The sequence below is a fragment of the Paroedura picta genome, chromosome 16, assembly GCF_049243985.1.
Source record: "Paroedura picta isolate Pp20150507F chromosome 16, Ppicta_v3.0, whole genome shotgun sequence".
In the NCBI taxonomy this organism is placed as follows: Eukaryota; Metazoa; Chordata; class Lepidosauria; order Squamata; family Gekkonidae; genus Paroedura; species Paroedura picta.
Window position 1 is genome coordinate 5,126,038 of NC_135384.1, and position 26,841 is coordinate 5,152,878.

The 26,841-nt window shown below is 52.1% G+C and overlaps 1 protein-coding gene across 1 annotated transcript; it reads left to right on the plus strand.

Moving 5' to 3' along the window:
- SETD1A (SET domain containing 1A, histone lysine methyltransferase) lies at window positions 1–26,477 on the plus strand. Its single transcript, XM_077314509.1, has 20 exons — window positions 1–385; window positions 2,296–2,435; window positions 3,558–3,710; window positions 7,458–7,553; window positions 7,956–8,226; window positions 8,352–8,458; window positions 9,708–9,928; window positions 10,747–11,827; window positions 13,107–14,039; window positions 14,242–14,421; window positions 15,233–15,320; window positions 15,407–15,540; window positions 15,783–15,861; window positions 17,001–17,288; window positions 17,938–19,398; window positions 20,711–20,880; window positions 21,357–21,467; window positions 22,512–22,631; window positions 23,423–23,560; window positions 24,784–26,477. The coding sequence occupies exons 3-20, from the start codon at window positions 3,573–3,575 to the stop codon at window positions 24,955–24,957; spliced, it is 5,790 nt and encodes a 1,929-aa protein (XP_077170624.1). The 5' UTR covers window positions 1–385; window positions 2,296–2,435; window positions 3,558–3,572; the 3' UTR covers window positions 24,958–26,477.
- The last annotated feature ends 364 nt before the right edge of the window (window positions 26,478–26,841 follow it).

The window sequence follows — 26,841 nt, forward strand, 5'->3', positions numbered from 1 at the left end:
GGGCGGAGAAGAAGAAGAAGAGCGGGGGGGGGGGGGGAGAGTGCGCGCGGCTCGACCTCTCGCGAGAGCCGGCGCGAGAGTCTCGCCCGGGCGCTTTGGCCCCGCCCCCTGGTCCCTGTCGGCGGCGGCGGCAGCGGGTTGTCACCTCTTTCCCTTCCTTCTCTCTCTCTCTCTTTCTCTCGCTCTCCCTTCCCCCCCACCTCTCACAGGTCGCGAGGCGGAGAGCGCGCGCGCACGCGCACTCGAGAGAGAGGGAGACAGGAGGGGGGCCGCGACTGAGAGGACCCGAGCGCGCGACCCCGACGGAGGAGAGGAGGCGGAGGGGGCCGCGCGCGTGCGCCCCCCTGAGAGGCGGCGGAGGGGGGGGGAGGAGGAGAAGGAGCGGGTAGGAGCCGGTGACGCGCGTGCGCGCGCGGGACCTGAAGGGCGGGAGGTTGAGCGCGAGCGGCCTGGCGAGGTGGTGGTGAAGGGGGGGAGGCAGGGCGCGAGCTAGTGACGGTGTGTTTTGAGGGGGAGGGAGGGAGAGAGGCGCGCGCCCGGCCCCCTTCAAGCGCTCGCGCTCCCGCGGGAGAACCCGGGGTGACGAGTGGGCGGGGCCGGGACACCTGATGGGGGAGGCTGCAGCTGAGGGGGTGGGGTGGGGGCAGCTCGGCCTCTGGGAAGGAGGGGGACGTTTGCAGGAGGGGGGTGTTAAAATTTTTAAGGCCTCTTCCAGGCTCTCCCCAGCCATGGCATGTTAGTGTGGCCAAACTGGGGCTCTCTAGAGGCCCGTGGACTACCCTAACCATGATGCCCTGCCAGCATGGCCAACTGTTGGTGTGGCCAAACTGGGGCTCTCTAGAGGCCCGTGGACTACCACGACTATGAGGCTCTGCCAGCATGGCCAACTGGCAGAGGCCATTGTCGTCCATAGACATCTGGAGAGCCACAGTTTGGCCATTGGAAAGGGAGTTGTTGGAAAGGGAGTTAAGAAGTGAGGTCTTGGCCAATGCACCCTTCCCACAGGCATGTATCTGCATGCTGGATGGAGGGACCTGGGGAAAGTGGGAGCTTGGGGCGGCTAGCAGTGGCTTTGAGAAGGTGGGGAGCATTTGATGTTGCCTCGGAGCACAATTGGCCAGGCCTCTCAAGAGAGATGGGGGCTGGTGCTTCATGGAGGAAGACCCTCTGGGAAGTGTATATGAATACACTTGTGAGGGGGGAGGGGCATGGATTGAAAGGACCTTAGGAAACTGATGCTGTGGGGATGGGGGCTATGATATCATAGTGGGAGGCTTTAGGTCCCTGGAACGGAGGGTGGAAACACAGAATACAAATCTGGGATGCGACAAGTTGAGGGTGAGATGCAAAAGAGAAGTGGCTGAGATTTTAGTATGGGAGAAAAGGCTGCTGTGGTTGCAGGCACCTGTAGACAGCCAGTGTTTTCCTAATATTAAAAGGAGGGGAGGAGTTGGAATGGAGAAGAACCAGGAACATGTGAAGAGAGTATGGAAAGGGTGACCCTCCCCACCAAAAGACTGGAGGAAGCTGGGACTGATTTGGAAGCATACAAGAAGTTGAATGGAGTAGTGTTGTGAAAATAATGTTTAAATTTAAGAAACGAGGCCTTTAAGGCTTGGGATGGAACCAAGACATGAATGACACCAAACTATAAAGAATTTTCTGATAATTTCATGAGGTGTTTAATTGCAAAATTAATCTGGGGAGGACTTGGGCATTGGGAAGAGACTATCCAAATTGTGAAGGTCAAGCAGAGTCCTAACAGGGGAGTTTGATGGCTGCTAACAGAAGTGGTGTGTATGTATGTGTGATGCTTTCTGAAGAGTTTAGGATGAAGGTAATGGGTTGGGCCTTCCCAAAACCAAAGGGGGTGGGGCAGGCAGTTGTATCTCTTCTTTGCAACCTGAATGAACAATATGCCAGGTTCCTATTGTTGAAAGCATTTTTGTTCTGGTTGCATCTTTTAATTTTCTTATTCTGTTTTATGTTAGTAAGTTTTCACATAGTCTTGTTCCATTTCTATTCTGCGAATAGGCTATTACCTTTCTTTTGAGTAAGGAGGCAGCCGTGCCCTCAGGGTGTAGAATATGAGCTTCCTGACACTAACATCCCCTGCATGTTGTAATTGGACTGCCCAAGTTCTCGTTACTCTTATTGTGCAGCAGTCCGGGAATGTCATAATTTTAATATGGGTTCATCAGCATAAAACTGGATTCAGATCAACTTTAAAGTATTTTTCTTCTTGCTCTTTGGGGTATTCTTAATCCTTTCCCCCTTTTTCTGCTTTCTCCCTAGTTATTTGGGTATCTTGTTTTCATTATGGACTGAAGTAACACCCACCTAGTCTTTATTGGCTAGCAAGAAAAAAAATACAGTTGTGTTTCTGTGCTGCATTTCACCAGTAGCTAAAGCACAGAAGAGATAATCCACAGCAGGTAAGATTTAACTCATGCCGCCTTCTCCTCTTATGTATTGATTTTGAAATCAATGCTCGTTATTGCCTGGTGTGCCTGTTAAATATATTATTTCCTATATATCAGTCACCTTCAAAAGAAGACACATATAGCAGTCATTTTGACAGGAGGTATTTCCAGACTTGCACTGCCGATTGATTATGGCAGCTTAATTAATTTTCTTGAGGGCCAATAGAAGGCAGAATACAAATAGGTGGGAGAATTGGGTGTGTTAAAGCGACAGTTTTGCAGTGTGTCTAAAAGGGTTCAGGAAGAAGGGGAGGAAAATCACTTTGAGGGTAGGCCAAGAAAGAATAAACTCACAAATTAATTATAAAGCTTCCAACTAAAGAATGAACTAAAGAAAAAGGCTGCCTTCAGGAGCTTATGGAATTATCTTCTTGCGGGCTTTTTCAAAGGAAATATTGGTTGAGCATTTGTTTGGGTTACTTGTATTTGTAGGGTATTTTTCCTTTAGAGGAGGACATTGAAATAGGATAGCAGTGCTTAAGATTTTGTAGATCTATAAAGTTCTTCCTATTACCTGGCATCATCTTTCCTCCAAACTTAACAGCGCTTTGTATGATTTTTCTCGTGTATGGTGCTGTTAAGAGCAGCAGATTCTAATTGGGAGAATCGAGATTGTGTCCCCAGTCCTCCACAGGCAGCCAACTGGGTGACTTGGGTCAGTTGCGGTTCTTTGAGACTCTTTGAGGGAGAGAAGGAAGGTATAAAAACCAACTTTTCTTCTTGATACCACCATCCTGCTTAGCTGCTTGTGCTGACAACCAAGCCAGGGTGGACTGCAATTTGCGCTCAAGTAATATAAAATGCTACATGCCGTGTAAATTATAAAAACTGAACTAATTAGTGGAGGATGACTGTTCTTTGGACGGACACCTAGTTCTCAGAGTTGGCTCCAGTGGAGCTGATCCATTTTACAACCTTATACAGTCTCTGGCAGGGGCTCATGACAATTGTAGTCCATGGACATCTGGAGGGCTGCAGTTTGACTACCCCTGGTCTTATATGTGTATGTTGTACAACCTTTTTGCAGATGATGACTTTGTTTCTCTTTGTCTCGTTCCACTTCCACCCCTGCAGTGTAAATGAGTCAGAATGGATCAAGAAGGTGGGGGTGACTTCCAAAAAACCCCTAATTTTCAGTGGCGAAACTACAAGCTCATTGTTGACCCCGTCCTCAAGCGAGCCCCCCACAAGATCTACCGCTATGATGGGGTGCACTTCAGCCCTAATGTAAGTGGTCAGAACTGTTTTTTTTTTTTAATTTTATTTTTTTGCGGGTGGAGAGGATTTGGAAGATATCCTAATGAAGATGCAATATTCCAGTTCATATGCCTTTCAAAGCAGTGTTCAGTTCAGTTCAAACTTTATTACTGTCGTTCAGACCAAGTTATATGAAGTTAATACATAAAAGACCAAAAGAATATGGTCATTTAATATAATACAATTTAAAACAGATCATAAAATAGAACTTACAATTACGCTACTTTAAAGCATTGTCTGTTTCATAGTCATTCAGATTCTCAGATCTTTGTTCTGTATTGTGGTTCTTTGTGCTTGGGGGTTTCTCTCCAGTTCCGAAAGTACCGCAAGGTTGCAGGTAGTGTTACCTCAGTGGTCAGATGCGTCAGGTTTAAACTGTATTGTCCCCAAGCTTTTTGTGTTATACTGACCCCCAGTCTTCTATTTTCATCTTTTGTGCTGTTGTGTACATTGGCCCTAGAGCTCTGAAAGTTTTGCACAGCTCCGGCTAGGGTTGTTGCCTGAAATTTTGTTACGTGCTTTTGAGCCATTATAAATAATAAATATCTTACTTTTATACTGCCTTATCCTGGTTGGCTCAGGGTGGTTAACAGCAGCTTAAAAATCCACAGTAAAAACGATTTTACGTTAGTATAAAATCTGCTTCCTGTTTGTAATTCAACCCTGTGAGGCTTGAGCAGAGCTTGGAGAAGTTTCTTGTCTGTAGATGAATTTCCAAGGAGGGAGGCCAGCATCTCATGGCCTCAACCATAGGCTTGATGGAACAGCCCTTTGGAACTGTTTAAGAAGGCCCTGATCTCTTCAGGCAGAGCGTTCCTCCCAGGCTGGGCCCTGCCCCTAGTTGAGGCCAGTTTTATCTCTTTGGGCCTACCTGATCTGATTGTTCCACGGAGGGGAGAGAGAGAGGGAAGAAGACGGTGCCAAAGAATTGCGATTGCCCCTTTGAATCTGAAATACATATTTCCCTGGCATTTCAAAAAATGTCAGATGTGCATAGCTCTATCCAAGAACATGAAAACAGGGCTCCAGCTGTTGGCAGCAACTAGGAGGAACAGAAAACTGAATAGAAGAGAAGGTGGTTTGTGGCTTATCAGGCCCCAGCCGATTGGCAGTCCAGCAGGTGAAATGACAGAGCTTCTGGACACGGGGTCAAGGTGCCTGAGCTCATGAGCTCTTAGTGCAGGTTATTCAGCCAGTCACCTTTCTCCCCTCAAGTACATTGCAGGAAGAGTTGACTATTCCAGACTCAGTTGGGAAAAGGCCCATGAGGTTGTATCCCTCAGCTGATAGCAGAGCTTTTCACTGGCACTAGGAACCTCTTCAGCCAGCAGGAAGCTCTTTCCACCAGGAAGATCGCTGTCAGATGACAGCCCATGAACAAATTGCTCGCAGGTTACATTATTTCAAAGATTATCTAGATGTTACGGATTGTTTCTTGTATTGTTTTCTACGTTTTATGTAAACCTCCCTGAGCCTCCGGGGAGGGCGGTATATAAATATAATATAATAAATAAAACTTTTTTTAAAAAATCAGAATTTACTCTGAACTGTTTTCTGTTGCCCTGTAAGTCTCTTTTCTTGGAAGTAAGCTTGACTGGAATCAGTGGAGTTAATGCCTGCGTAGTATGCTGAAGATTTAGATGTTGTGGCAGCAGGTCATCCTACCATTTCACAGGCATGGTTGAGAGGGATTTTGAAATAGCCTGTTTGAAAGGAACTCCCCTCCCCGCACGCACACACGTGCCTAGATCACAGTAGAATTTAATTTTCGAAAAGCAGAATTCACCATATTCTCGCCTGTTCTTGACCAATTGTTGCAGAAATTCTGGTGCTATAGTCAAAGTAGTCTTTCTAGGAATGATTCCCATTTGGGTCAGTAGGGTTGTCCCTTTGAACGGTTGTGACTCATGTCATGCTACGGTATTCTTACTATATGAAGAATACATAATTGGCACTCCAGGTTCCAGTAATGAAATACGCACAGAAGCTAAATGCTTTAGGTATCAGTTCACAGAGGGATGCAAAAAAAAAAACCCCAAACCAACAATCCTGCTCTCCTTCTCCCTCCCCCCAAAGAAAAAAATCGGCAGTTTAAAAGGGAGCTGGATTGTCTTCAGTGCAATATATATATTTTCCCCTCTTTCCTGCACGGTTTGGTACCCATGTTTGGTTTCCCTTTCTTGAAGACAGTGAATCAGTTTCTGTTGTCGTTGTTTGTTTGTGCACTCCCCCGAGCAACAGAGGTGGTGGTAACCAAACACTTCAGCTTTGAATACATCTTGGGTGCAAGTGGTGGGGAGAGGGCGGTGCTGTGATTGATACAATGCTAGATTAATAGTTTAGGATTTGGATTCTTTTTGTTTCTGTAAGTAGGGGTGGGTGTGAGGGCCGAGCTTAAAACCCACTTAGTAAAGACTGTACGTATCATACCCGCCATTGCCTAGCTGCATTTTGGTTGGATGTGTTTAATTTGAAGTCAGTGGAACTTATTTCTAAATAGTTGAAATCCAGGACTGACGTGTGTGGTTAAACTTTAGCATGGAGATTGGTGCCTTGGCTAGAGCACCATGGTCCATGCACCTGCCTTGGCTTACCTGTGCTGCTGTTACGAATGGCCTGTGTAGCACAAAGTTAATTTGCAGAATGCTTTCAAGTCTTAGGGTTGGATCCAAAGACGTCATTCTGCTCTTGGAAGGAGTCCCTTTGTCCCCCTTTAGATCCAGCCCTCTTAACTCTTTGAGGATGGGCCACTGTGTTGCTAACATGTGGGTGACTAAGAGAAAACAAATTACTTAGTTTTGTTCAGGGAGTCCGTGATCTGGACAAAGCCCTACCTTCTGCCCGCTGTCATGCACTAGCATAAATTGTCTTCCCCAGGGGTAGGCCTCCAATAATATCTTTCTTGCTGTGGACCTACGCATCTACTTACTGCTTGGGTTCTGGGCATTGACTAAAAGGTATACCACCTTTTTGAGTCCAGTAGCACCTTAAGAAACCCATGCGATTCTTGTAATATAATATTTTGAGTGTCAACACTTCCTTGGTCAGATCCCACTTCTAGAACTTTGACTCTCGAGAGCTTATACTCTGGAAACGTGTTTGGTCTTTAAGGTGTTGCTGGACTCCAGTCTAGCTGTTCTACGGCAAACTCACACAGCTGCCCACTTAAAAAAGGAGCTCAGTTATGCACCCAGGCTGCTGCTGATGAAGACTGGCAAAATCCACAAGTCTTGCTCATGCAAATTTTTTTTGTATGGTAAAGCTACTCCCCCTTGTGTATTGGCCCTAGTTTGGCCCTCTTACGATATTTTGATTAATCCAAGCTGATTGAATCCCTTTGGATGGTTTGGGTATGATCTTTTAGGCTGGTTGACAGTATAGGGAATTATTTATTTATTTTACATTTTATTTGGTAAAGAAAGAAGTCTAAAATGCATCCTCCATAACATTTGATAAAACTTGCATAATAGTATTTGCTATATAATATTTACTGTATTCTTTGTTGATACCCATTGTTCTTTATTAACAGTTTATTGTACTTTATTAACAGTTCACTAGCTTCCAATAAGATCTTAAGTATAGGGAATTACAGCGCATGGTCGTGTCCCCAAATGTATTGTGGGTCATAACCAAAGGAGGACTGGCCGATGGGACATTTGTTTTCCACTGAGAGTCTGAATTCTTACTGCTGCCTCATAAGAGACTTCTTTTCTCAAGGATACGGGTCATGCTCCTGTGGGTGACCTGCGGGATCCCAGGCACCGGATATGGTCCAAAAACAGAGACCTTTCCCTCCCTGTCCCAAAGTTTAAGGTAGGTTGGACTCACCTGGCTGTGCATCCTTTTGTGCTGTAACATTTCCAGGCACGATATAAGTGCCATGTGCTGTCGGACTTATGGGAATTGTAGTCCTTGGACATCTGGAGAGCCACAGTTTGGCCACCCCTGCCCTAGATGGTGGCAGAGTAAAAAAATTACATACTCTAGAACAGTGTTCAGGTGGATGGTGAGAGGATGGGAGGCAGGCCCTTGGGGTATCTGGATGGAACCTCTATCCTCTGATGCTTTGACTTCTCAACCAATTGCTGCCAGCATGTTTGTAAGCATCTCCCTACTGCTGTTAGGTCAAGATGCTTTTTTTTTTTTTTTAAATTGTCGGTCGGTGGGGGAAGTCCAGCCGAATTCTCACCCCTTCTCTTTCAATCTTCGCCACAGCTGGATGAATTCTACGTGGGCCAGATCCCCCTGAAGGAGGTGACCTTTGCCCGGCTCAATGACAACATCAAGGAGCCCTTCCTGGCCGAGATGTGCAAGAAATATGGTGACATCGAGGAGATTGAGATCCTTTACAACCCCAAGAACCGCAAGCACCTGGGCCTGGCCAAGGTGCTCTTCACCAGCACACGGGGGGCGAAGGAGACGGTCAAGAACCTGCACAACACTTCGGTCATGGGCAACATCATCCACGCCCAGCTGGACATCAAAGGTAGCTGCTGGCCCACCCTCCCACCTCCCTTGACCCGGTTCCCTCTTGCTTCTGATCTTGCTGCCCTGAGCCACAGTGGTGCCCGCTTCCAATCCAAGCTGCTTTCTCTCTCCGCCCCGCCCCAGGTCAACAGCGAATGAAGTACTATGAGCTGATTGTGAACGGCTCCTACACGCCCCAGACTGTCCCCACAGGGGGTAAAATGCCGAACGAGAAGTTCCCAGCGGACTCGGTAAGCCTATGCTAAGTTGTCCTTCTTTTTAGCCTCCCCATGCTGTTTGTTTCTCAGCCTCTTTTTCCACGGCGTGCCTATTCTGTGGGTTCTGCCCTGCCGAAGCCACGGATGGTGGGTCAAGAGGAGGATCTTGTTTGGGGAGGGCAGGGGGGGGTTGAACTTAATTGGTCTTCTGTTTTTAGACGGGCATATGTATCTGCAGTCAGGCTTCACGTTATTGTTTAAGAGATAGCCAGCGTGGTGTGGTGGTTTGAAGAGCAGCGGCCTCTGATCTGGAGATCCTGGTTTGATTCCTCACTCCTCCATATGGAGCCAGCTAGGTGGCCTTGGGCTAGTAGTCACAGTTTTCCTAGAGCTGTACTTGCAGAGCAGTTCTTTAAGAGCTCTCTCAGCCCCACCTGCCTCACAGGGTGATTGTTGTGGGGAGAGAAAGGGAAAGATGTTTGTGAGCAGCTTTGGGCTTCCTTCAGGTAGTGAAAAGCGGGCAATAAAAAGAAGAAAAAGAAAAATTGGGTTTTCTATGCCGTTTTTCTTTGCCGGAAGGAGTTTCAAAGTGGCTTACTATCGCCTTCCCTTCCTCTGCCCACAACAGACACCCTGCGAGGGAGGTGGGGCTGAGAGAGCTCTGGCAGGAGTGCTCTGTGAAAACAGCACTACCAGTGATGTGATGAGCCCAAGGTCACGCAGCTGGCTGCATGTGGAGGAGTGGGGAATCAAACCTGGCTTGGCAGATTAGAAGTCACTGCTCTTAACCACGACACCATGCTGAATTTCAGCTCTTCTTCTTAAATGTTCCACAGCAGGATCCCATGATCTTTCCACCCTTTACAGCCGTGCCTGTTGGCTAATCCCCTCCTATGAAAAGATGACACCATACTTTCCATTCTTCGGTGACCATGCTACCGCCCATCCATGTCTCAGTGGCCCTGTATTTGCAGCCTGCTTGGCTAGGCTTCTACCACCAGCTCGTCATTCCCACACAGGCTAGTCTGATGTGGTCCTTCCTTTAGACATTTGCACTCTCTGCCTCTGGAGCACTATTGATGCTCATGGCACTTTAGTGAAGTCACAAGTGACACCCTTGTTCTCCACTTGCAACCCCGAATAAAGTTCACTACCATGAAGCGGTCGCCTTCCAGACAGGCCAGCGCAAACATCACCTTGTGGCCGAATTGTGCCACTTTTCAGCTGCAGGCAAGAGAGGTGCCATGCAAGGGGCTAAGCTGTTCTCCTTTCCTTTCCGTAGTCGGAGTCTCGAAGGCGACACTCAACTGACTCTTACCTTGGCAACACAATGCCTTCAACACCCGGCAACGGCACGCCGTGCTCCCAGGACACCCCGTATTCCAGCGGACGGCAAGACACACCCTCTTCCTATGGCCAGTACACACCGCAGTCATCCCAGGGAACGCCGTACACCCCTCGGGGAGGGACACCGTATTCCCAGGATTCCGCCTACTCCAGCAGGTAGGTCGTGATGGAGAAAGGAATTTGGAAAAGGGTCGTGTCCTGAACCTAGCCTCCCCGCTCCGGTAAGACCTCACTTGAAGTACAATTTTGGGCATTGCAACTGAAGAAAGATGTAGAGAAACTGGAGTGTGCCCAGAGGAGGGCTACGAAGACGATGAGGGGTTTGGAGACCAACTTGTATGTGGAAAGGTAGAGGGAGCTTGGTCTGTTCAGCATGGGGGAAAGACGACGAAGAGGTGATACGATAACCATCTTCAAGGACTTGAAGGGCTGTCACATAGAGGATGGAGCAGGGTGGTTTTCTGTTGCCCCAGAGGGTCGGACCAGAACCAGTGGGTTGAAATTAATTCAAAAGAATTTTTGGCTAAACATCCGGAAGAAGTTCCTGACAGCCAGAGCGGTTCCTCAGTGGAACAGGCTTCCTTGGGAGATGGTAGGTTTTCTTTCTTTGCAAGTTTCTGAGCAGAGGCTAGATGGCCATTGGACAGAAATGCTGATTTTATGAACTTAGGCAGATGGTGAGCGGGTGGGCAGGAAGGGATATACCAGCGTTTGTCTCCTGTGGCCCTTCCTTGCATACCCAAGGAACTGTGGGATGGTAGGTAAATTTTCTGGGGATTTTTGCTGTGTGCAGGGGATCACTGGGGCATGAAATTGGGGTCACTGTGGGTGGGCAGGCATTTGTGAGTGCTTGCATTGTGCACGGGGTAGGACTAGAGGACCCTGGAGGTGTCTTCCAACTCTTATGATTCCCTCCTGGGCTAGCTAACTGGAAATTGGGGCTCATGGCACTGCTGCTTCTCCTCCTCCCCCAGGCAAGGGACGCCAGGCTACTCTACTTACCAGTCGGAATCCACGTCGTACAAATCCCGCCGGCACGAGAACAGTTTCTCCGACTCCTACTCCCGGCGGCATTATTCCGCTTCGTCGTCTTCCTCCTCCTCGTCCTCCTCCTCGTCCTCCTCCTCCTCTCACTACCGCAGCAATGACCATCACTATCCGCCCTTCGGCCAGCAGTTTGACGGCATCAGCGCCGCCGCGGTCGGCAACCGGTACCAGCGCCATTCATCCGCCTCGGAAGGGCGCTCCTCCTCCTCCTCCTCCTCTTCCTCTCACCGCTCCCACCAAAGAGAGGACTCTGGCTTCCAGTCCCGGCACCGGGAGCGCTCCCAGCGGGAGGATCCTGCTCCTTCCTCCACTGCCGTCGTCACCACGGTGGCTGCCTCCACCACCACCACGACTACCACCACCACCTCGTCCTCCTCTTCCTCCTCCTCTTCTTCATCTGCGGCCACAGTATCCGACGGGGCTCAATTTCAGAACAGCCACGCTTTTGCTCAGCAGAGCGCCGAGCATTTCCCGGCGCCAAGCATCCTCTACCCAACGTACACAGCCACTCCGGAGCCCTTTGGTTTACCTTCCGAATCCCACCCTGTGGACCAGGATTACCGGCTGCTCCCCACGGCCGAGACTTTTGCTGCCAATTCCTTACCTCCCACGGAATTTCTCGCTCAGGAATCCAAGGAGAACATCAGCCCCGCGGTGACGGCCGCCCTGGGGGTTGACGATCGGTCCCACTCCCCCGCCACGCAGACCTCACCGGCTCGGTCAGGCTCTCCGGCCCCCGAGACGACCAATGAGAGCGTCCCTTTTGCCCAGCACAGCAGCTTGGACTCCCGCATCGAGATGCTGCTGAAGGAGCAGAGGTCCAAGTTCTCTTTCCTCAATTCGGACACAGAAGAGGAAGAGGAGGAGAAGGGAGGGCCCCCCAAGGGGGCGGAGCCACACGGGCCGTGCACTCCGCCACCCCCCCTTCCAGTCAGCTTTGAGGATGTGGTGCCTGCGCTGGACATGGGCCTCGGAGCCGAATCCCCCAAAGCCAACGGGCAAGACAGGGTAAGTTAATAGAGTTTGGAATTTGCATTTTAAAAACATTTTGCAAAAACTTCAGAATGCTTTACATTAAGGACTAATGGGGCGGCAGCAGGGTGTGTGTGGGGGGTTATGTACACGTAAATTGAGTGTCTCAAGGCAAAAAGCTTAATTCCAGCTCTTTAACGTTTTTTGGGTAAGCCAGTAAGGGCTTGAAGCATCGTTGTTTATAGAGATAGGAAGGGAAGCAAGCCTCATGTAGGCAAGTTCTATATTTGTTTTATTTATGTAATGTAATAATGTATGTATGAGTTATATTCTGCCACTTTCACAGAGTAGCTTGTGGCAGGTCACAATCTAAAATCCTCATACGAGACCCCATAAAAGTCTAAAAATTCCCCACTCCCATTATAACTAAATAACCCCAACTCTGGCAGCAATGCAGCTTACAGACTCATTCATACACCCAACAACGGAAACTGGAGAAGAGCTGGAGAGTGGAGTTTGTATGCCCCACATTTCACTGCCCGAAGGAGTCTCAGAGGGACTCACAGTCGCCTCCCCTTCCTCTCCCCACATCAGACACCCTGTGAGGTTGATGGGGCTGAGAGAACTGCTCTGCAAGAACAGCCCTGAGAGATCTGTGACTAGCCCAAGGTCCCCCAACTGGCTGCATGTGGAGGAGCGGGGAATCAATCCCAGCTCTCCAGATTGGAGCCTGACGCTCTTAACTACCACACCAAGCTGGCTCTGCTTTCCCCCCTCCCTGCACCCAGTTTTTCGAGAGATTCAAAACCGCTTACAATTGATAACGTAGGATGGAAAACAGCTGACAGAGCTGAGGAAGGCAGGTGGTAACAGCAGCGGCGGAGGCCAAGGGAACAGCAGGACCTGCACACGGGAAGCTGAGTTCTGCATCAGACCGTTTATTGTTATTATTTATTATTAAATTTGTATACTGCCCTCCCGTTGCCGGCTGATTTGTCCATCAGAGTCAGCGTTGTCCGTTTAGACTGGCAGTGGCTCTCCAGGACGGCAGGCTGAGCCCTTCCGCCATGTTTGAACGCGTGACGCCTGGAGTCGAACCCGGTGTCTTCTGCATGCCAGGCAGATCTGCCACTAATCCACAGACCCTCCCCACGTGTGGCTGGCTGGCGAGGGGATGGTTTGTAAGGAACGGCGATAGGTGGCTGGGAACTGGGAGAAAGAGGTTGCTGGGTCATATTTCGGGAGACAGGTATCTTTTGAAAAGCTGAACAATTGGCTCACTCTGCCGTCCGCTGTCTTCCTCTCCCATCCCTAGGCGTCTCAGCAATCCTCAGGCGAAGACATGGAAATCTCAGACGACGAAGCAGAGGTGGAGCCCCCAACACCTGTGGCAGGAGTGTCTGAACCCCATTTTTCGGTGATGCCCTCAGCCCTGGGCCACTTAGCTCTGGGCGTGTCCTCCTTCACTCCCCACCACCGGCCAGAGCCGCCGCTGCCACCCCCCGCCTACCCCCTGCAGCCTCTCATGTCCGTCTCCCTTCCCCACCTGGCGAGCAAAACCCACTCGCTGTCCACCTACGGCCAGGTGGGGCCGCGGCACGCGCACCGCCTGTCGGACTTCAGGGGGCGGGCGCCCGTGGGGGGCGTGGCGGGTGTGGCAGGCGTGGCGGGCGGGGGCCGAGGAGCCCCGCACATCTACGACTTTGTGAACTCCATGGAACTGATGAACCGCCTGGGCAACCAGTGGGGCGGGATGCCCATGTCCTTCCAGATGCAGACGCAGATGCTGAGCCGTCTGCAGCAGCTCCGCCAGAGCAAGGGCCAGTTCGAGGACCCTTTCTCCTACCACCGGGAGGCCGCTTCCTTCTGCGGCCGGCCCCTTTACGGCCACGGCTACCTAATGGACCAGGGTGCCCCCGTCTTCCAGAGGGATCAGCTCTTCATGCAGCAGCCGGCCGCCCCGGGCACTTCGGAGCAGCCGCAGCAGCATTCCTCGGAGCAGCCCCCTCTCCCGCCACCACAGCACGTCCTGGATTTCCGGTCGACTCAGTGGGGGTACCAGGAGGAAGCCGTGCAGCCCCCACCTCTCCCCAAGGACCCTCACGCCTCGGTAGTGGACAGCGTCCTCTCCGCACTCATGCAGGAGATGAAGAGTATCATGCAGCGGGACCTCAATCGCAAGATGGTGGAGAACGTGGCTTTCAGCACTTTTGACAAGTGGTGGGAGCGCAAGGAGGAGAAAGTCAAGGTACCTCGGGGGAGGGGAAGGGAGGGGAGATACCAAGACCCCCCCCCCACAGGGATGCGGGGTCCCAGTAAGTTACAGCCAGAATCCCCTTTGTGTGCGTCCTCCTCTCACTGCCTGGGTTGTCTTGGAGCACAGCGCTCTCCTTCGCCAGCCCCGTCTCCTTTGTCCTCTGCCGCTAATGTCCTGGTGTTGTGTTCTGCAGCCTTTCCAGAGCACCGCTAAGCAGCTGGCCAAGGAGGAGGAGAAGGAGAAAACCAAGCTGAAGGACCCTGCCCTGCTGTCCCTTGTCGACTGGGCCAAGAGCGGAGGCACCGGTGGCAGCCTCGAGGGTTTTGGCTTTGGGACCGGCTTTCGAGGAGTTCTCAGGCTCCCGTCCTTCAAGGTGAGAAGGACTGTGCACAGGCTTGCCGACTCTGGCTTGGGAAATGACCCGGAGGTCTGGGAAGGGAGCCTAGTAGAGATTGGATGCCACAGAGTCCACACACGGGAGCAGCCACCTTGTTTCAGGGAGACCCCTGTAGTCTTGGAGAGCAGGTGTCCTTTGGCCCCACGTGGAGGTCAGTCAGTCTAGCTGTGAGTCAGCTTAGTTTGGAGAGTTTCCTTGTTGACAGGGTTTATATATATACACTATAAAATTAGTGTCACGAAATTATCTAAACAACAAGAAAATTTGGCCCCGACCCCCATCCTAGTGGAATGAGCTGCCAGGCACTGGTCTCACCCAAATTCTTGGCGGAAGAGCTCCCTTTTGCAGGCCCTGCAGCATTGCTGGAGCTCCAGCAGGGTCCCTGACCTCACTCGGGAGCTCTTTCCACTAAGCCTGGGGCCAAGGCCAAAAAGGCCCTGACTGTGGTCAAGACCAGATGGCACTTCTTTATTTATTGTTAGTCCAGTCCTTGCTGTGCCTGCCCAGTATTTTCGGGCAGCCAATAAACGCCGTGCAGCATCCCGTGGTGTGATCTTGCAGCTGAAGGGATGTGGATACCTTCCATTGCCCCACTCCACTTGGTTTGTAGACCAGGCTTTTTTAGACCTAGTCCAGATGTGAAAGGAAAAAGAGCAGATTATGCAGTAGAGTAGGAGGCCATTCCTCAGCACGATCAAGGGCAGTGGCTTGAATATTCCCTCGAACTAACCATCTCTCTGTCCAAGTTCCTCTCTTTCCAGGGAGCTCACGGCTTCTCTGTTTGCAGGTGAAAAGGAAAGAGCCATCCGAAATCTCTGACGACAGTGAAGTGAAGGAGCCCCGCCCATCTACTCCGGCCGAAGAGGACGAGGAGGGTAAGCGACTTCCTCCCCTCCCCTCCAAAGATGTGTTTTTTAAATGTTTCTAATGAATCAACGTTGTTCTGTTTTCCATTCTGCAGATAAGCAGCCCTCCCAGATGCCCAAAGTGCCCAAGAGGGACGATGAGCGGATCAAGGGCCCGGGCAAACGGCGGAAACTCTTCTGCCTGGACAGCGAAGGGGAGGAGGCGTCCGAGGACTCATCTTCTGAGAAGGTCAGTTGTCACGCTGTGGCTATACTTTCGAATGCTTAAAATTTGGGGGTTCCCCCAGAGATCTGCAGCTGGAGTTCTTGTACAGATGAGGTTTCCTTCATATTAAGGGCTCTTCCCCTGCTGAGTCCGCCCAAATTCGCTGTTCTGTGCTGTAGCCATTCATGTCCACCAGACATGCTTTTAAAAATAGCCCCTGGCGCATTGAACAGTCCAGCGCCTGAAAATGGGCTTGTTGTTTTCAGGAGGAAGAGGAGGAAGACCGGCGAAGGGAGGAAGAGGAAGGTGCCAGAGAACGTCGCAGGAAGGGTGTGGAATCAGAAGGTATTTCCCAGTTGATACAGTACGGTGGTCTTGAGCGATGCTCAGTTCTGGGCATTGGGGTGCGGAAGGAGGACAAGAATGTGCCTTAACCTGACTTCTTCTGGCAATGCCTGCTGGCTGTTCAGGCGGTAATGCCGTGTTGAGCTTGGCAGGACATTTGCTTGGTTTGAAAAACTGGTTGGCCTGATAAAATAACAGGAAACAACTCCCCTGCCTGGCTCTTTCTGACCCAGGACCTGGCCCGTTTCAGATGGCACTTAGACAAGCAGGCAGTAAGGCTGCGGGTTGCACAAACAGGCTGGGCAGGTGTCAAAGGAAAATGTGTTCCTGCTATCCCCTGTTCCTCACCAGTTTGGTCTGGCTCAGGTTTAGTTTGGCTCAGTGTGGCTACTGTACAAATAATTTTACCCTGGGTAATAATCATATTTATTATTATATTCTTATTTATATTTATTTATTCTTCAACTTCCGGGCCGCTCGGGGCAGTGGACAGCATTTTAAATTCTCAGTGTAGATAACGTTCCAATAAAACAGTACAAACAGTAAACCCTGACTGCTCCGCAGAAGGTAAGAGTTCCCTGGCAGGATCACATGGGTGGCCTCTTATGCGCTCCGGTTCTAGACTCATTCAGGCCTCGCAGGCAAACTGGCCTCTGGAAACGGACAACTAGCGACGGTCTTTGAAAGCCAGTAGTACGGTAACAGTTTTTTGCCATCACAAGCTATTGAGTGTTTCTTTTTCAAAGGCCACGCTGCGTGATGCGCATTGCGGTCTTGTTTTGTGCACGTCATGGGGCAGGTTTGCTGTGAGGCTATAGCCAAGGCCCTCTAAACTCAGCACGTAAGTGTGTAGGTTGAGCAAATGCGCATCATTCTCCTTGGCACAGTTTTGCCACTCTCTGCATTCTGGTTTTTGTTGGTCCGTGAAGTCTTCAGCGGACTCCTAGGCGTCTTGATTTCATCGTGCGTTGGACCACACCATACCATGCGAACTTAGCAGCCATGAGGGCTAGAAACACACCCTACTTACATGAAAAGCTTCAGGGAAATGCTCAGAAAATTCCAGGGCCAGACCCTCGGAGAATCTTGCTGTTCCTTCAGCCCAGCTTACAGATACCCTCCCCCCTTTTTTTCCCCAGACGATGCCGACAGCGATGCCTCCTCCAAATATTCTCTTTACGAAGAGTCTGATGAGGACAGCGACAGCACTTCTGACTCCGAGAGCAGCTCTTCCTCCTCCTCTTCCTCCTCGTCGTCCTCTTCCTCCTCTTCGTCAGACGAGGAGGAGGCTGAGAGCATGGAGGAAATGGAGGAATCGGCCACAGGCAGCTGTCCCGCCAAGCCGCTGCTGGGCCCAGAAGAAAGAGCGCAGCAAGCCGCTGACGCTGAGCTGGCCAAGAAGAAACCGGAAGCAGCGGGTATCCAAGGTGAGATGCGCAGCCGTGGCCTTGTGCAGAAGAGCCACGCAAGCATTGCCACGGCAAACGGGAGGGACAGCGACGGGAGATTTAACAGGCGGATCTTTAGTGGCCTCCAGGAATTGTTGGGTCCCATTTGCCACCTCTGGGCACAAAGGGCTGCTTCTAACATGTCTTATGACCTGGGCTCTTACCCGGTTGAAGCAAACTGTAGCCAATGAATGGGATCTCTCCCAGCATCAGAGAGCTAGATTCCACCCCGAAATCATCAAAAGGTATCTCCCAGATTTAGGGACGGACAGGGGATGTGTAAAGGGCGTGCTTGTCCGTGCCAAAGGTTCCGGGTTCAAGCTTTGGTGTGCCCAGGCACTCTTCACACGTGCTTTGTGCAGTGGTGTCTGGTCCAGCAGATGGTGGCTCTCGACGCCTTCCCTGTGCCTGTTTGTGAGGCTCGCTGAGACCCAGGTGGCCTTCCTGTGGCCAAAGTGTGTCTTCTTATTGCTGAGCCATCCCCCATCCTTGCCTCAGTCGGTCAGGGAGACTGACCAAGCAAGAACAGTCTGCGAGGGTTGCTCTCAACGCAGTGATAGGACTTCAGGAGCGTCACTGATTCACTCCAGTCCATATGTCTGAGACCCAGTTTATCTCGCCCATGCAGGCCACATAGCAGAGGAGAAACCTGCTCTCCTGGAGGAGAGCAGGCCAGTCCTGCCATCGGAGAAGGATGCCGGAACAGGATCTAGGCCAGAAGAGCGACCGTCCTCGCCTATCCCGCTCCTGCCGCCGCCCAAGAAACGCCGGAAAACGGTCTCCTTCTCTACCCCCGGCGAGGACGACTCAACAAAAGGGGTCTCGGAGAAGCTGCCCGACTTGGCTCCTGCAGTTCTCCTGCCCCCGCCCCCTCCTCCCCCTCCTGCCCCCACAGAGGAAGCACAACGCCCACTAGTGCCTGTGGAACCCACAGTACCACCCCAAGTGTCCTTAACCGCAGAGCCCCCACCTCCGGTGGCCCCCTCCCTGGCCCCCATGACGTTCCCCGCCAGGCCGCCGGTGGCCGCCAGCCGCAAGCGGGAGCCCCCCAAAGCCAGCCAAAGAACGATCAGCAATCTGCCCGCCGACCACGCCTCCCTGGTGAAATGCTGGTCGGACGAGCCGCTGCCGGGAGGCCGGTCCCGGAACCGCTCGCGATGTCGTAGCTCGGAGGCCCCGCGGGTGCCGCCGCCCCCCCCGGAAGAAGACAAGCTACGCCTGCGCGAGCGATTGGGAGCCTCGTCGCTGCTCGAGCTGGCGAATCAGCCGGACCTGTCCGTGTTGGCGGACGTGGCCCTCAAGATGCCTGCCGGCGCGGGCAGCGAGGACTCGGAGGCGACGGAGACCTCCGACGAGGCCGAAGAGCCCAAGGCCCCCCTGCCCCCCGCCCGGTCCATCGAATTCAGCAGCATTCTCCTGGAGCATAACTACGCCATGGCCGTCCGCCCGGCCCAGGTGCCTGTTCCCCGCAAGCTGGACGAGGCACCCTCGCCGGCCTCCGCCGACCTCTTGCGGGTGGATTTGTACAGCGAGCCCATGGGGGAGGTCTTGGAGGCTCCGGAGGAGGTGGTGGCAGACGCCAGCGAGGCCAAAGCGGAGCCGGAGGTGGGCGACCTCGTTGCACTGCCCCCGCCACCCTCCCTGCCCACCGAGAAGCCAAAGGCAGCTGTCCTGGAGCACCAGCAGCAGCAGCAGCAGCAGCAGGCGGCCAAAAAGCAGCACTTGTTCAAGGAAGAGGTCATGAAGGACTTGGGGCCGTTGCCCTTCGGGCCCGAGGATCTGTTTCCCTCAGAGAGCGAGGAGGACGACGAGGACGAGGAGGAAAGCGCCGACAGCAGCGACGAAGGGGAGATCCGCCGGAGGTCCCTCCGCTCCCACTCGCACAAGCACGCCCCCGCCCAGCCCCCTCCGCCCCCTCCCGTCTTCGAGACGCGGAGCGAGTTTGAGCAAATGACCATCCTGTACGACATCTGGAACTCGGGGCTGGATCTGGAGGACATGAAGTACCTGCGGCTGACCTACGAGCGCCTGCTGCATGAGGACAACAGCACGGACTGGCTGAACGACACCCACTGGGTCCACCACACTAATATCCTTCCCCGGAGAGTAGATGCCCCAGGGGGCTGATCAGAACTACAAGCTTGCTGGAATCATTGTTATGTTGCTTTATAAGGACCCCACACCAGCGTGGTGCAGTGGTTGGGAGCCAGGGTAGATTCCCCATTCTGCCACATGTAGCCACCTGGGTGACTTTAAGCTAGTCGGAGCCCTGATAGTGTTATTCTCGCAGCAGTTCTCTCAGAGCTCTCTCAGCCTCACCAGGTGTTTGTTGTGGGGTGAAGAAGGGAAGGCGATTGTGAACTGCTTTGAAACGCCTCTGGGTGGTGAAAGGCGGGGTATGAAAGCCAACTCTTTTTCTTCCTCTTGCCCTAAAGAATCCTGGGAGTTGTAGTTTGGGAGCTACTTAACACTCTGACTACAATCCTCGGGCCTGTTGCCGCCCTCCCTCCTTCCACTTCCATTCCCTAATGAGAGTCTTGGCACTTTCCATCTTTCCTGTCAGTAATTTTTTGAGGGGAGAGGCGGGGGTTGGCACACTTTTGTCCCCCTGATTCTGCAGTTAAGAGTCTTAATCTGACCAGAGCTGTGCCACATTCTCTGCAAAATTCTCGTTCTGATGATGATGCAAAAATTGGATTCTGACAGAGTCACCAAAGGGGTGTCAAGGCTCCAGGGGAGCAGTGTTTGGTCAGAAGTGGACAGGGGTGGCCTTGATTGGGTGCCGTTGCTCAGACTCCTAGCATTTGGCTTTTTACAGTTGTTGAGAGTGTGAAACGGAACTGTGTGTGTGCTTGTGTGTGCTTGTACATCCCTGCAAACAGCCCGACTGCAGTGGCTGGCAAAGCGTGGGACTGCTGTTACTGTGCTCCGTATGGTCCTTCTGAACAGCTCAGGGCCTGTGGTCTAAATCAAAATGCAGGAGGCATGAAAAGCACCTCTAGAGTGTAGTTCCAGAAGGGTGGGCATGTTTGCCTGCAACAGAAGAGCTAGCTCCAAGTCCCAAAACACCTTTGAAGACCAACATGATATGAGGAGGCGTAAGGTTTCGAGAGTCAGAGACCTCTAAAATGCAGTAGTGTTAAAAAATACAGGGGCTGATAGATTGAGTGGTATTTAGTGTCTCTGGCTTTGCACCAAGGCCGCTGCGTTCTGCCCCCGGATCCAGCTCCTTTCCTGAGGCCCGGGCTCTCATTCTGCTATTCCCTTTTGCATCCGAGTCCTCTAATCCGGGAAAGATGGTCTCTCGGGCCACCTCTAAGAATGATGTTGGGCTCGGGCAGGTTCTTGCCTTCCGTTTCCCACCGTGTGTCCTTTTTCTGTCCTTAACCACCTGCTTCCACTCACGAATATTGCCAACCCCAAGCGGAAACGGAAGTCGTCGGACCTGCGGGAGCACCAGACGGGCTGTGCTCGCAGCGAGGGGTATTATCACATCAGCAAGAAGGAGAAGGACAAGTACCTTGACATTTGCCCGGCGACTGTACAGCAGCTGGAGCCGGCTGATATACAGGTAAGATCCAAAATGTTACCCTCCCTCCCGCAAGCGACTAAGCCCGCTTGCGTTGGCCGTGCAGGTTTGATGGGTCTTCCTGTGCTAAAATGAAAATGCTGGTTCTACGTCAGGATAATTCCAGTTCTCGAGACAGGTGTTCATGCACAGTTCACAGTGTTTTTACAGATGATGCCAAGAGCAATTTTTAAATGCTGATAACAATGTGTAGCAGGCTGAATTGCTCCTTGTAAAATCAAATGCACAATTCTGGCCAAGGCGACAATCCCTTTTAGCTTTATAAGTGTGAGATGTTGCCATTTGTGAAGATGCCTTACGTTGTCGCTTCATAGGCTTACCCTGCTGCGTGCCCCCTTACGGAAGCGGGGTAAACCCACTGCTGGAATTCCAGGGCTGCCTCAGCTGTGGCTTCCCATTGAGGGCTTGAGGCTTCCTTTCATTCATTCTTAACCAGCTCCTCCCTCCCTCCCTCCCAGGGCACGAACCGCATCCTGTCGGAGCGGCGGTCTGAACAACGGCGTCTTCTGAGTGCCATCGGCTCTTCTGCCATCCTCGACAGCGACCTCCTGAAGCTGAACCAACTGAAGGTAGCGTGTGAGGCCCACCTGCTCCCTTGAGGAGTGTGGCAAAAGATGCTTGCCCTGTATTTGGAGAGGAAGTGGGTTCCCTTGGAAAACTAGGCCATCTAGCTCAGCCCACCTCTGCCATCCTAAGACGGGGCCCGAGGGCTTACTCAAGCTGGAATGCTTTTACTGTAGCAATTTATTACTTCTGTGATACGCTGAGGCTTGAGGCAATTTACAGCAGTTGAATACAAATACAATTTGCAAGCCCATATCCTCATCAGAGAGCCAGTTTGGTGTAGTGGTTCGGAGTGCGGACTTGTAATCTGGCATGCCAGGTTCGATTCTGCGCTCCCCCACATGCAGCCAGCTGGGTGACCTTGGGCTCGCCACAGCACTGATAAAACTGTTCTGACCGAGCAGGAATATCAGGGCTCTCTCAGCCTCACCCACCCCACAGGGTGTCTGTTGTGGGGAGAGGAATGGGAAGGCAATTGTTAAGCCGCTTTGAGACTCCTTCGGGTAGGGAAAAGCGGCATATAAGAACCAACTCTTCTTCTTCTTCATCAGCCCCTCTCCCCTCCTGGCACTCCTTGGACTGCACATGCCTCCCGAGCCCCCAACGGAGCGGGATTCAGAGGAGGGACCCGATTGCTATTTTGCCACCCGGCCTCAACCAAATGCCTGGTGGAAGAGCTCCTGCAGAACTGTGAGGGCTCTGACTGTGCCCTCAACTCTTCTGGGGGCTCATTTCGCCACGTTGCAGCCAGGATCGAAAAAGCCCTGGCCCTGGTGGACTTCTCGCGGTCCAGAACCATCAACCTTTTCCGATTCGCAGAACGTAATGCTCTGCGTGGGCCATTTGGGAGTCAGGCGGTTCCTCAGATAGGATGGACCCTGACTGTAGATGGCCCTAAAGGTTAGAAGCGAAACCTTAAACTTGATCCGGAAGAGACACGTGAGTGAAGTGCAGCCTCGGGCTTCTGTGCTTGCCCGGTCCAGTCCGCTGGCCTTTCACGTCCCCCCTGCCCCTTGCTGCTGTTGTCTTGACCGCCCTCTTTCTGGCAGTTCCGCAAGAAGAAGCTGCGCTTTGGCCGGAGCCGGATTCACGAGTGGGGCCTCTTTGCCATGGAGCCGATAGCCGCCGACGAGATGGTCATCGAGTACGTGGGCCAGAATATCCGACAGGTGAGCAGCGCTTGACTGAGGCCAGGGAAGGGGCCGCGGTCGTGTTACCTTGGTACCTCATAGGATTGTTGTCAAGAAAATGTACATCACCTCGAGCTCTTTGGCCAAAGGGTAAGATAAAAATCAAGCACTAAAAAAAAAAGCCTGGAATTCGTGACTTTATGTACCCCTGAGCCTTCGAGGAGGGCGGTATATAAATATGAACAAATAAAAAATAAAATAAATAAAACTTTCCCTTTTGGGACCTGGGTTTGCGTTCCCTGGAGCAGGAGCAGCCAGTTGGCACTAGGGGGCGAGATGGAGCTAAGTGTAGAATAGCAGCAGGAAAACCTTTTCAACGTAGTGTTGGGAAGTCTGAGCTATTCCACTATTATTAATATTATATTGTATGATTATTAACGAAGATTGTTTCATGTATGGTTCGTAGGTTCAGTGTAAACCGCCCTGAGCCTCCAGGGAGGGCGGTATATAAATATAATAAATAAATAAATCCCCAGGAAAATAAATTCCTTTGTTTTTTAAACCTGGAAAATGCAGAGCGTTTTTCTCTGACAGATGGTTGTCAGTCCCCACCTAACCCATGCTCCCGTGTCAGCCTGCTCGAAAGCTCCTTGAGAATGCCCTCAGCTCGTGAGCTGTAGCAGGTGGCTATTTTTCTCACAGAGTAGCCACTGCCTTCCAGAGGCCTGCCGCTTTCCATCTCGAGCTGGTCGGTCCCGTCCCTTCCTCTGAGCGGGGCCAACCCCGCAGCCGCCGCTCTCTTCCCGACCGACCTCGTTCTCCTCTTGCAGGTGGTGGCCGACATGCGTGAGAAGCGGTATGCCCAGGAGGGCATCGGGAGCAGCTACCTCTTCCGCGTGGACCACGACACGATCATCGACGCCACCAAGTGCGGCAACCTCGCCCGCTTCATCAACCACTGCTGCACGGTGAGTGGGGCGGGAGAAGAAGGGCCAAGGAACCAGCTCCCTCCATGAGCTGGCCCTTTGCCATTGGTCCTTCCGGTGCCGCGCTTGCTGAGTGCCTTTGTTTACGTGGCAGTGTCAGAGAACGCAGCATGTCAGAGCACGGATTCTCGACCAGGGGTCCTTGTGAGCTCTGGAGGCGATCCATGGCATTTCCAGTCTTGCCCTAGTGCAGGGGCAGTCAACCTGTGGTCCTCCAGATGTCCATGGACTACAATTCCCATGACCTGCCAGCGTTTGCTGGCAGGGGCTCATGGGAACTGTAGTCCATGGACATCTGGAGGACCACAGGTTGACTACCCCTGCCCTAGTGGACTCAGCCACAAGCTAGGAAACTGTGAGTTAATTCTCATGTGGTTTCTTCACCTGGAAGCCTGCACACCTACTCCCGCATTACACTGTCTCCTGTCACTTCCCCCTCTCAGTCCTCCTTAAGCCTGCCTGAATGCAGGTGGTGATGTCACTTCCGGGGGCGTGGCAGGGAGGTGTGGCCAGCTGACATCAGTTCCAGGGTTCCTCAGAGCCTGACAAATCATTTCAGGGCCTCCTCCACATTCAGATGGCTGAAAATTTCTGCTTTGGAGCAATGTGCAAAACAGCCTGGTGGGGGAGGGGGGGACTCCCAAGTCTCTGCCCCAAAGAACATACCAGTATCACTCAGGTAAACTCCGCTCTCTAACTTGTGTAATGCTGGAGCTGCCTATGGAGATCCAAGAGAGGACCAGAGATGGCGACACTGGGAAGGGAGGAGGTTTTGTATCCAAACATCCATCAGTGACGAAAGGTCAGCCTCCACACCCAGGAGCAGGAAACCTCTGAATGCCAGCAGTATGAAGCATTGGGGCACAGCCAGGGCCTCTCTGCCCCGTTGGTTGGCCTTGCAGCGCAGGATACTGGACGAGGTGGTCCAGTCCTGCAGTCCTCGCCATACAGTCTTAAAGCACAGCTTGGAGGCCGCCCGGTGCCTCTCATTGCCTCTCCCCAGATATCCCCAGTTGCCTCTCCTGGTGTTTGACCTCCCTCGGCCTTTGCCGGGCGCACCAAGAGTCTGCAGAACGGAGCCGACCCTCCCGCCCTTCAGGGCAGCGACGGGCAGAACGTCAGCAGTCCCCCTCTTGCCCGCCCGAATATTAAGCACCACGGCCATGCTCACGGGGGGGGCTCACTGTTTCTCTTCTCTTCCTCAGCCCAACTGCTATGCCAAAGTCATCACCATCGAGTCCCAGAAGAAGATCGTCATTTACTCCAAGCAGCCCATCAGCGTCAACGAGGAGATCACGTACGACTACAAGTTCCCTATCGAGGAGAACAAGATCCCCTGCCTTTGCGGCACAGAGAACTGCCGGGGCACCCTGAACTGAGACAGACCCCGCCCGCCCGCCCGCCCACCGTTTTGTGCTTGTCCCCCTCGCCCGCTCGTGCCCTTCACTGGCTTCGGCTCAGCGCCTCTTCCCACGGGGCCGTGCTGGAAAAACTCAGTGCCCCGAGATCCCTCTACGGACGGACGAGGGAACGCCTCTCTCATCAGGTTCTGACCCACGGACGTTTCCCTTTCCTTCCGCCCTGCTAATCAGAAGCACTCCAGCCCCCTCCAGCTGGCTGTTTCTCTTGGTCTGTTCAGCGTCATGGTTCCAGCCCCCAGTTTCTCCCTAGGAAAATAAACCAGGCTCGGAGAGAGAGACAACCTGTAGGTTTGGGGTCCAGCAACCGTCCACGAGCTACAAAACCCCCTTCCGTCACCCAGTTCAAGAGGTCCCAGGTACTACTTGTGGTTAATTCTACACAGTCATCTGTCTCTGTTCACGGACTCGGAGAACCACCGTGGCGGAGGCCGAGGAGGAAGACGACGCAGGGCGCTTCTAAGCGTTTCGTTTGGATTATCATTCTCCAACGTGCCGCCTTCGGTAGCAGGACTTCAAAACTGGCCAGCTGTGAACAAGATTTCCCAGTTAAACTCTTTGGGGCAGGGTCACGTTTGGTCTTTCTGGGCCAGCTGTAGGAGCTGGGCCAGCACCTGGAAACATTAAGTGGATTTGTGGACGAAAGGGTATGTATGTATGTGTGTGTATATATATATATGAGCGAGTTCTGGCTGAAGCCCCTTCCTCAAGGAACTCTGCTCTGGGGTTGATGGCGTTGACTTCTGTTACACAGAGGCTTTGTGCTGTAGAGCCCCTACCCGCCTTTCCTGCTTGGGACAGGAAGAAGAGGTGGGCAGATGGCTGCTAGGGCACCCCGCCCTCAGCGGTCTACGGGCAGGAAGCCCTGGGGTCACCGGCCTGCAGCACAGTGAGGCTAGATGTTGGTCACCAAGAAGAACCCTCCTTGCTTTTCAAATATAATCACAAAGTCATAACGAAAGTAGCACCTCGCTAATATTTCCTAGCACTTGTTGGCCGCAGAAACAAAGGCCTTGAAAACCAGTGGGGTGATGTAATTAATGCTGTATTCTCCCTTTTCAGTTCCCATCGTCTCCCCCCCATAACAGATGCTGAAGGGGCATAAAGAAACTAACCAAAATAATAACAGGGAGGGGGGGGGGATCTGAGTTTTTTTCCTCCTTAGTACAAGTTGCGACTTTAGCAGAATTCACTTGCAGCATAAGCTACAACCTTCCCCCATCCTCCCCCCCCCCCCACCCAACCTTAATAATTTTTCTTTAGGAGAAGAAAGTTGTGTATATATCTATTCCAGATGGATTGGCTGTTTCTTGTAGAAACACACAAGTTTATTGGTATGTAAATATTTTTTTTTGTTTTCCTCTTCATACTAAAAAAGAAACAAAAAGAAAGCTGTAAATAATGTTGCGAATGTTTTGTTTGATCCTGTGTACCCTGCTGTTTTTTGTTTGTTTTTTTTTAAAATACAAAGCGGGATGAAACCAACAGAGTGGTGGATTAGAGGTCAAAAAAGGTGTGTTTTTAAACGGGAGTCAGCGTTGAAAGATGAAACACTCGGGGACCGGATGCACAAAAATTATTTTAGCGGCCGAGTTTTGTTTTGGGGATGTTGCTGGTTAATTTCTGTCTTCTGAGAAACAACAGCATCCATCAGGGGCATGATGTTGGCGCCCCTGTGCTTTCACTGTCCCGGAATAGGAGAGATCAGATGCCTTCAAATCTCTGCACTCTGAATGTTCTTTTGATGCGGGACAGAAACCTTGGAGGAAAGTGTACAGTGTGCCAACAAGCAAACACCTTAGTTTGTTAACCTATGGGGAGAGAACTTCCTGAATAGCTGCAGAG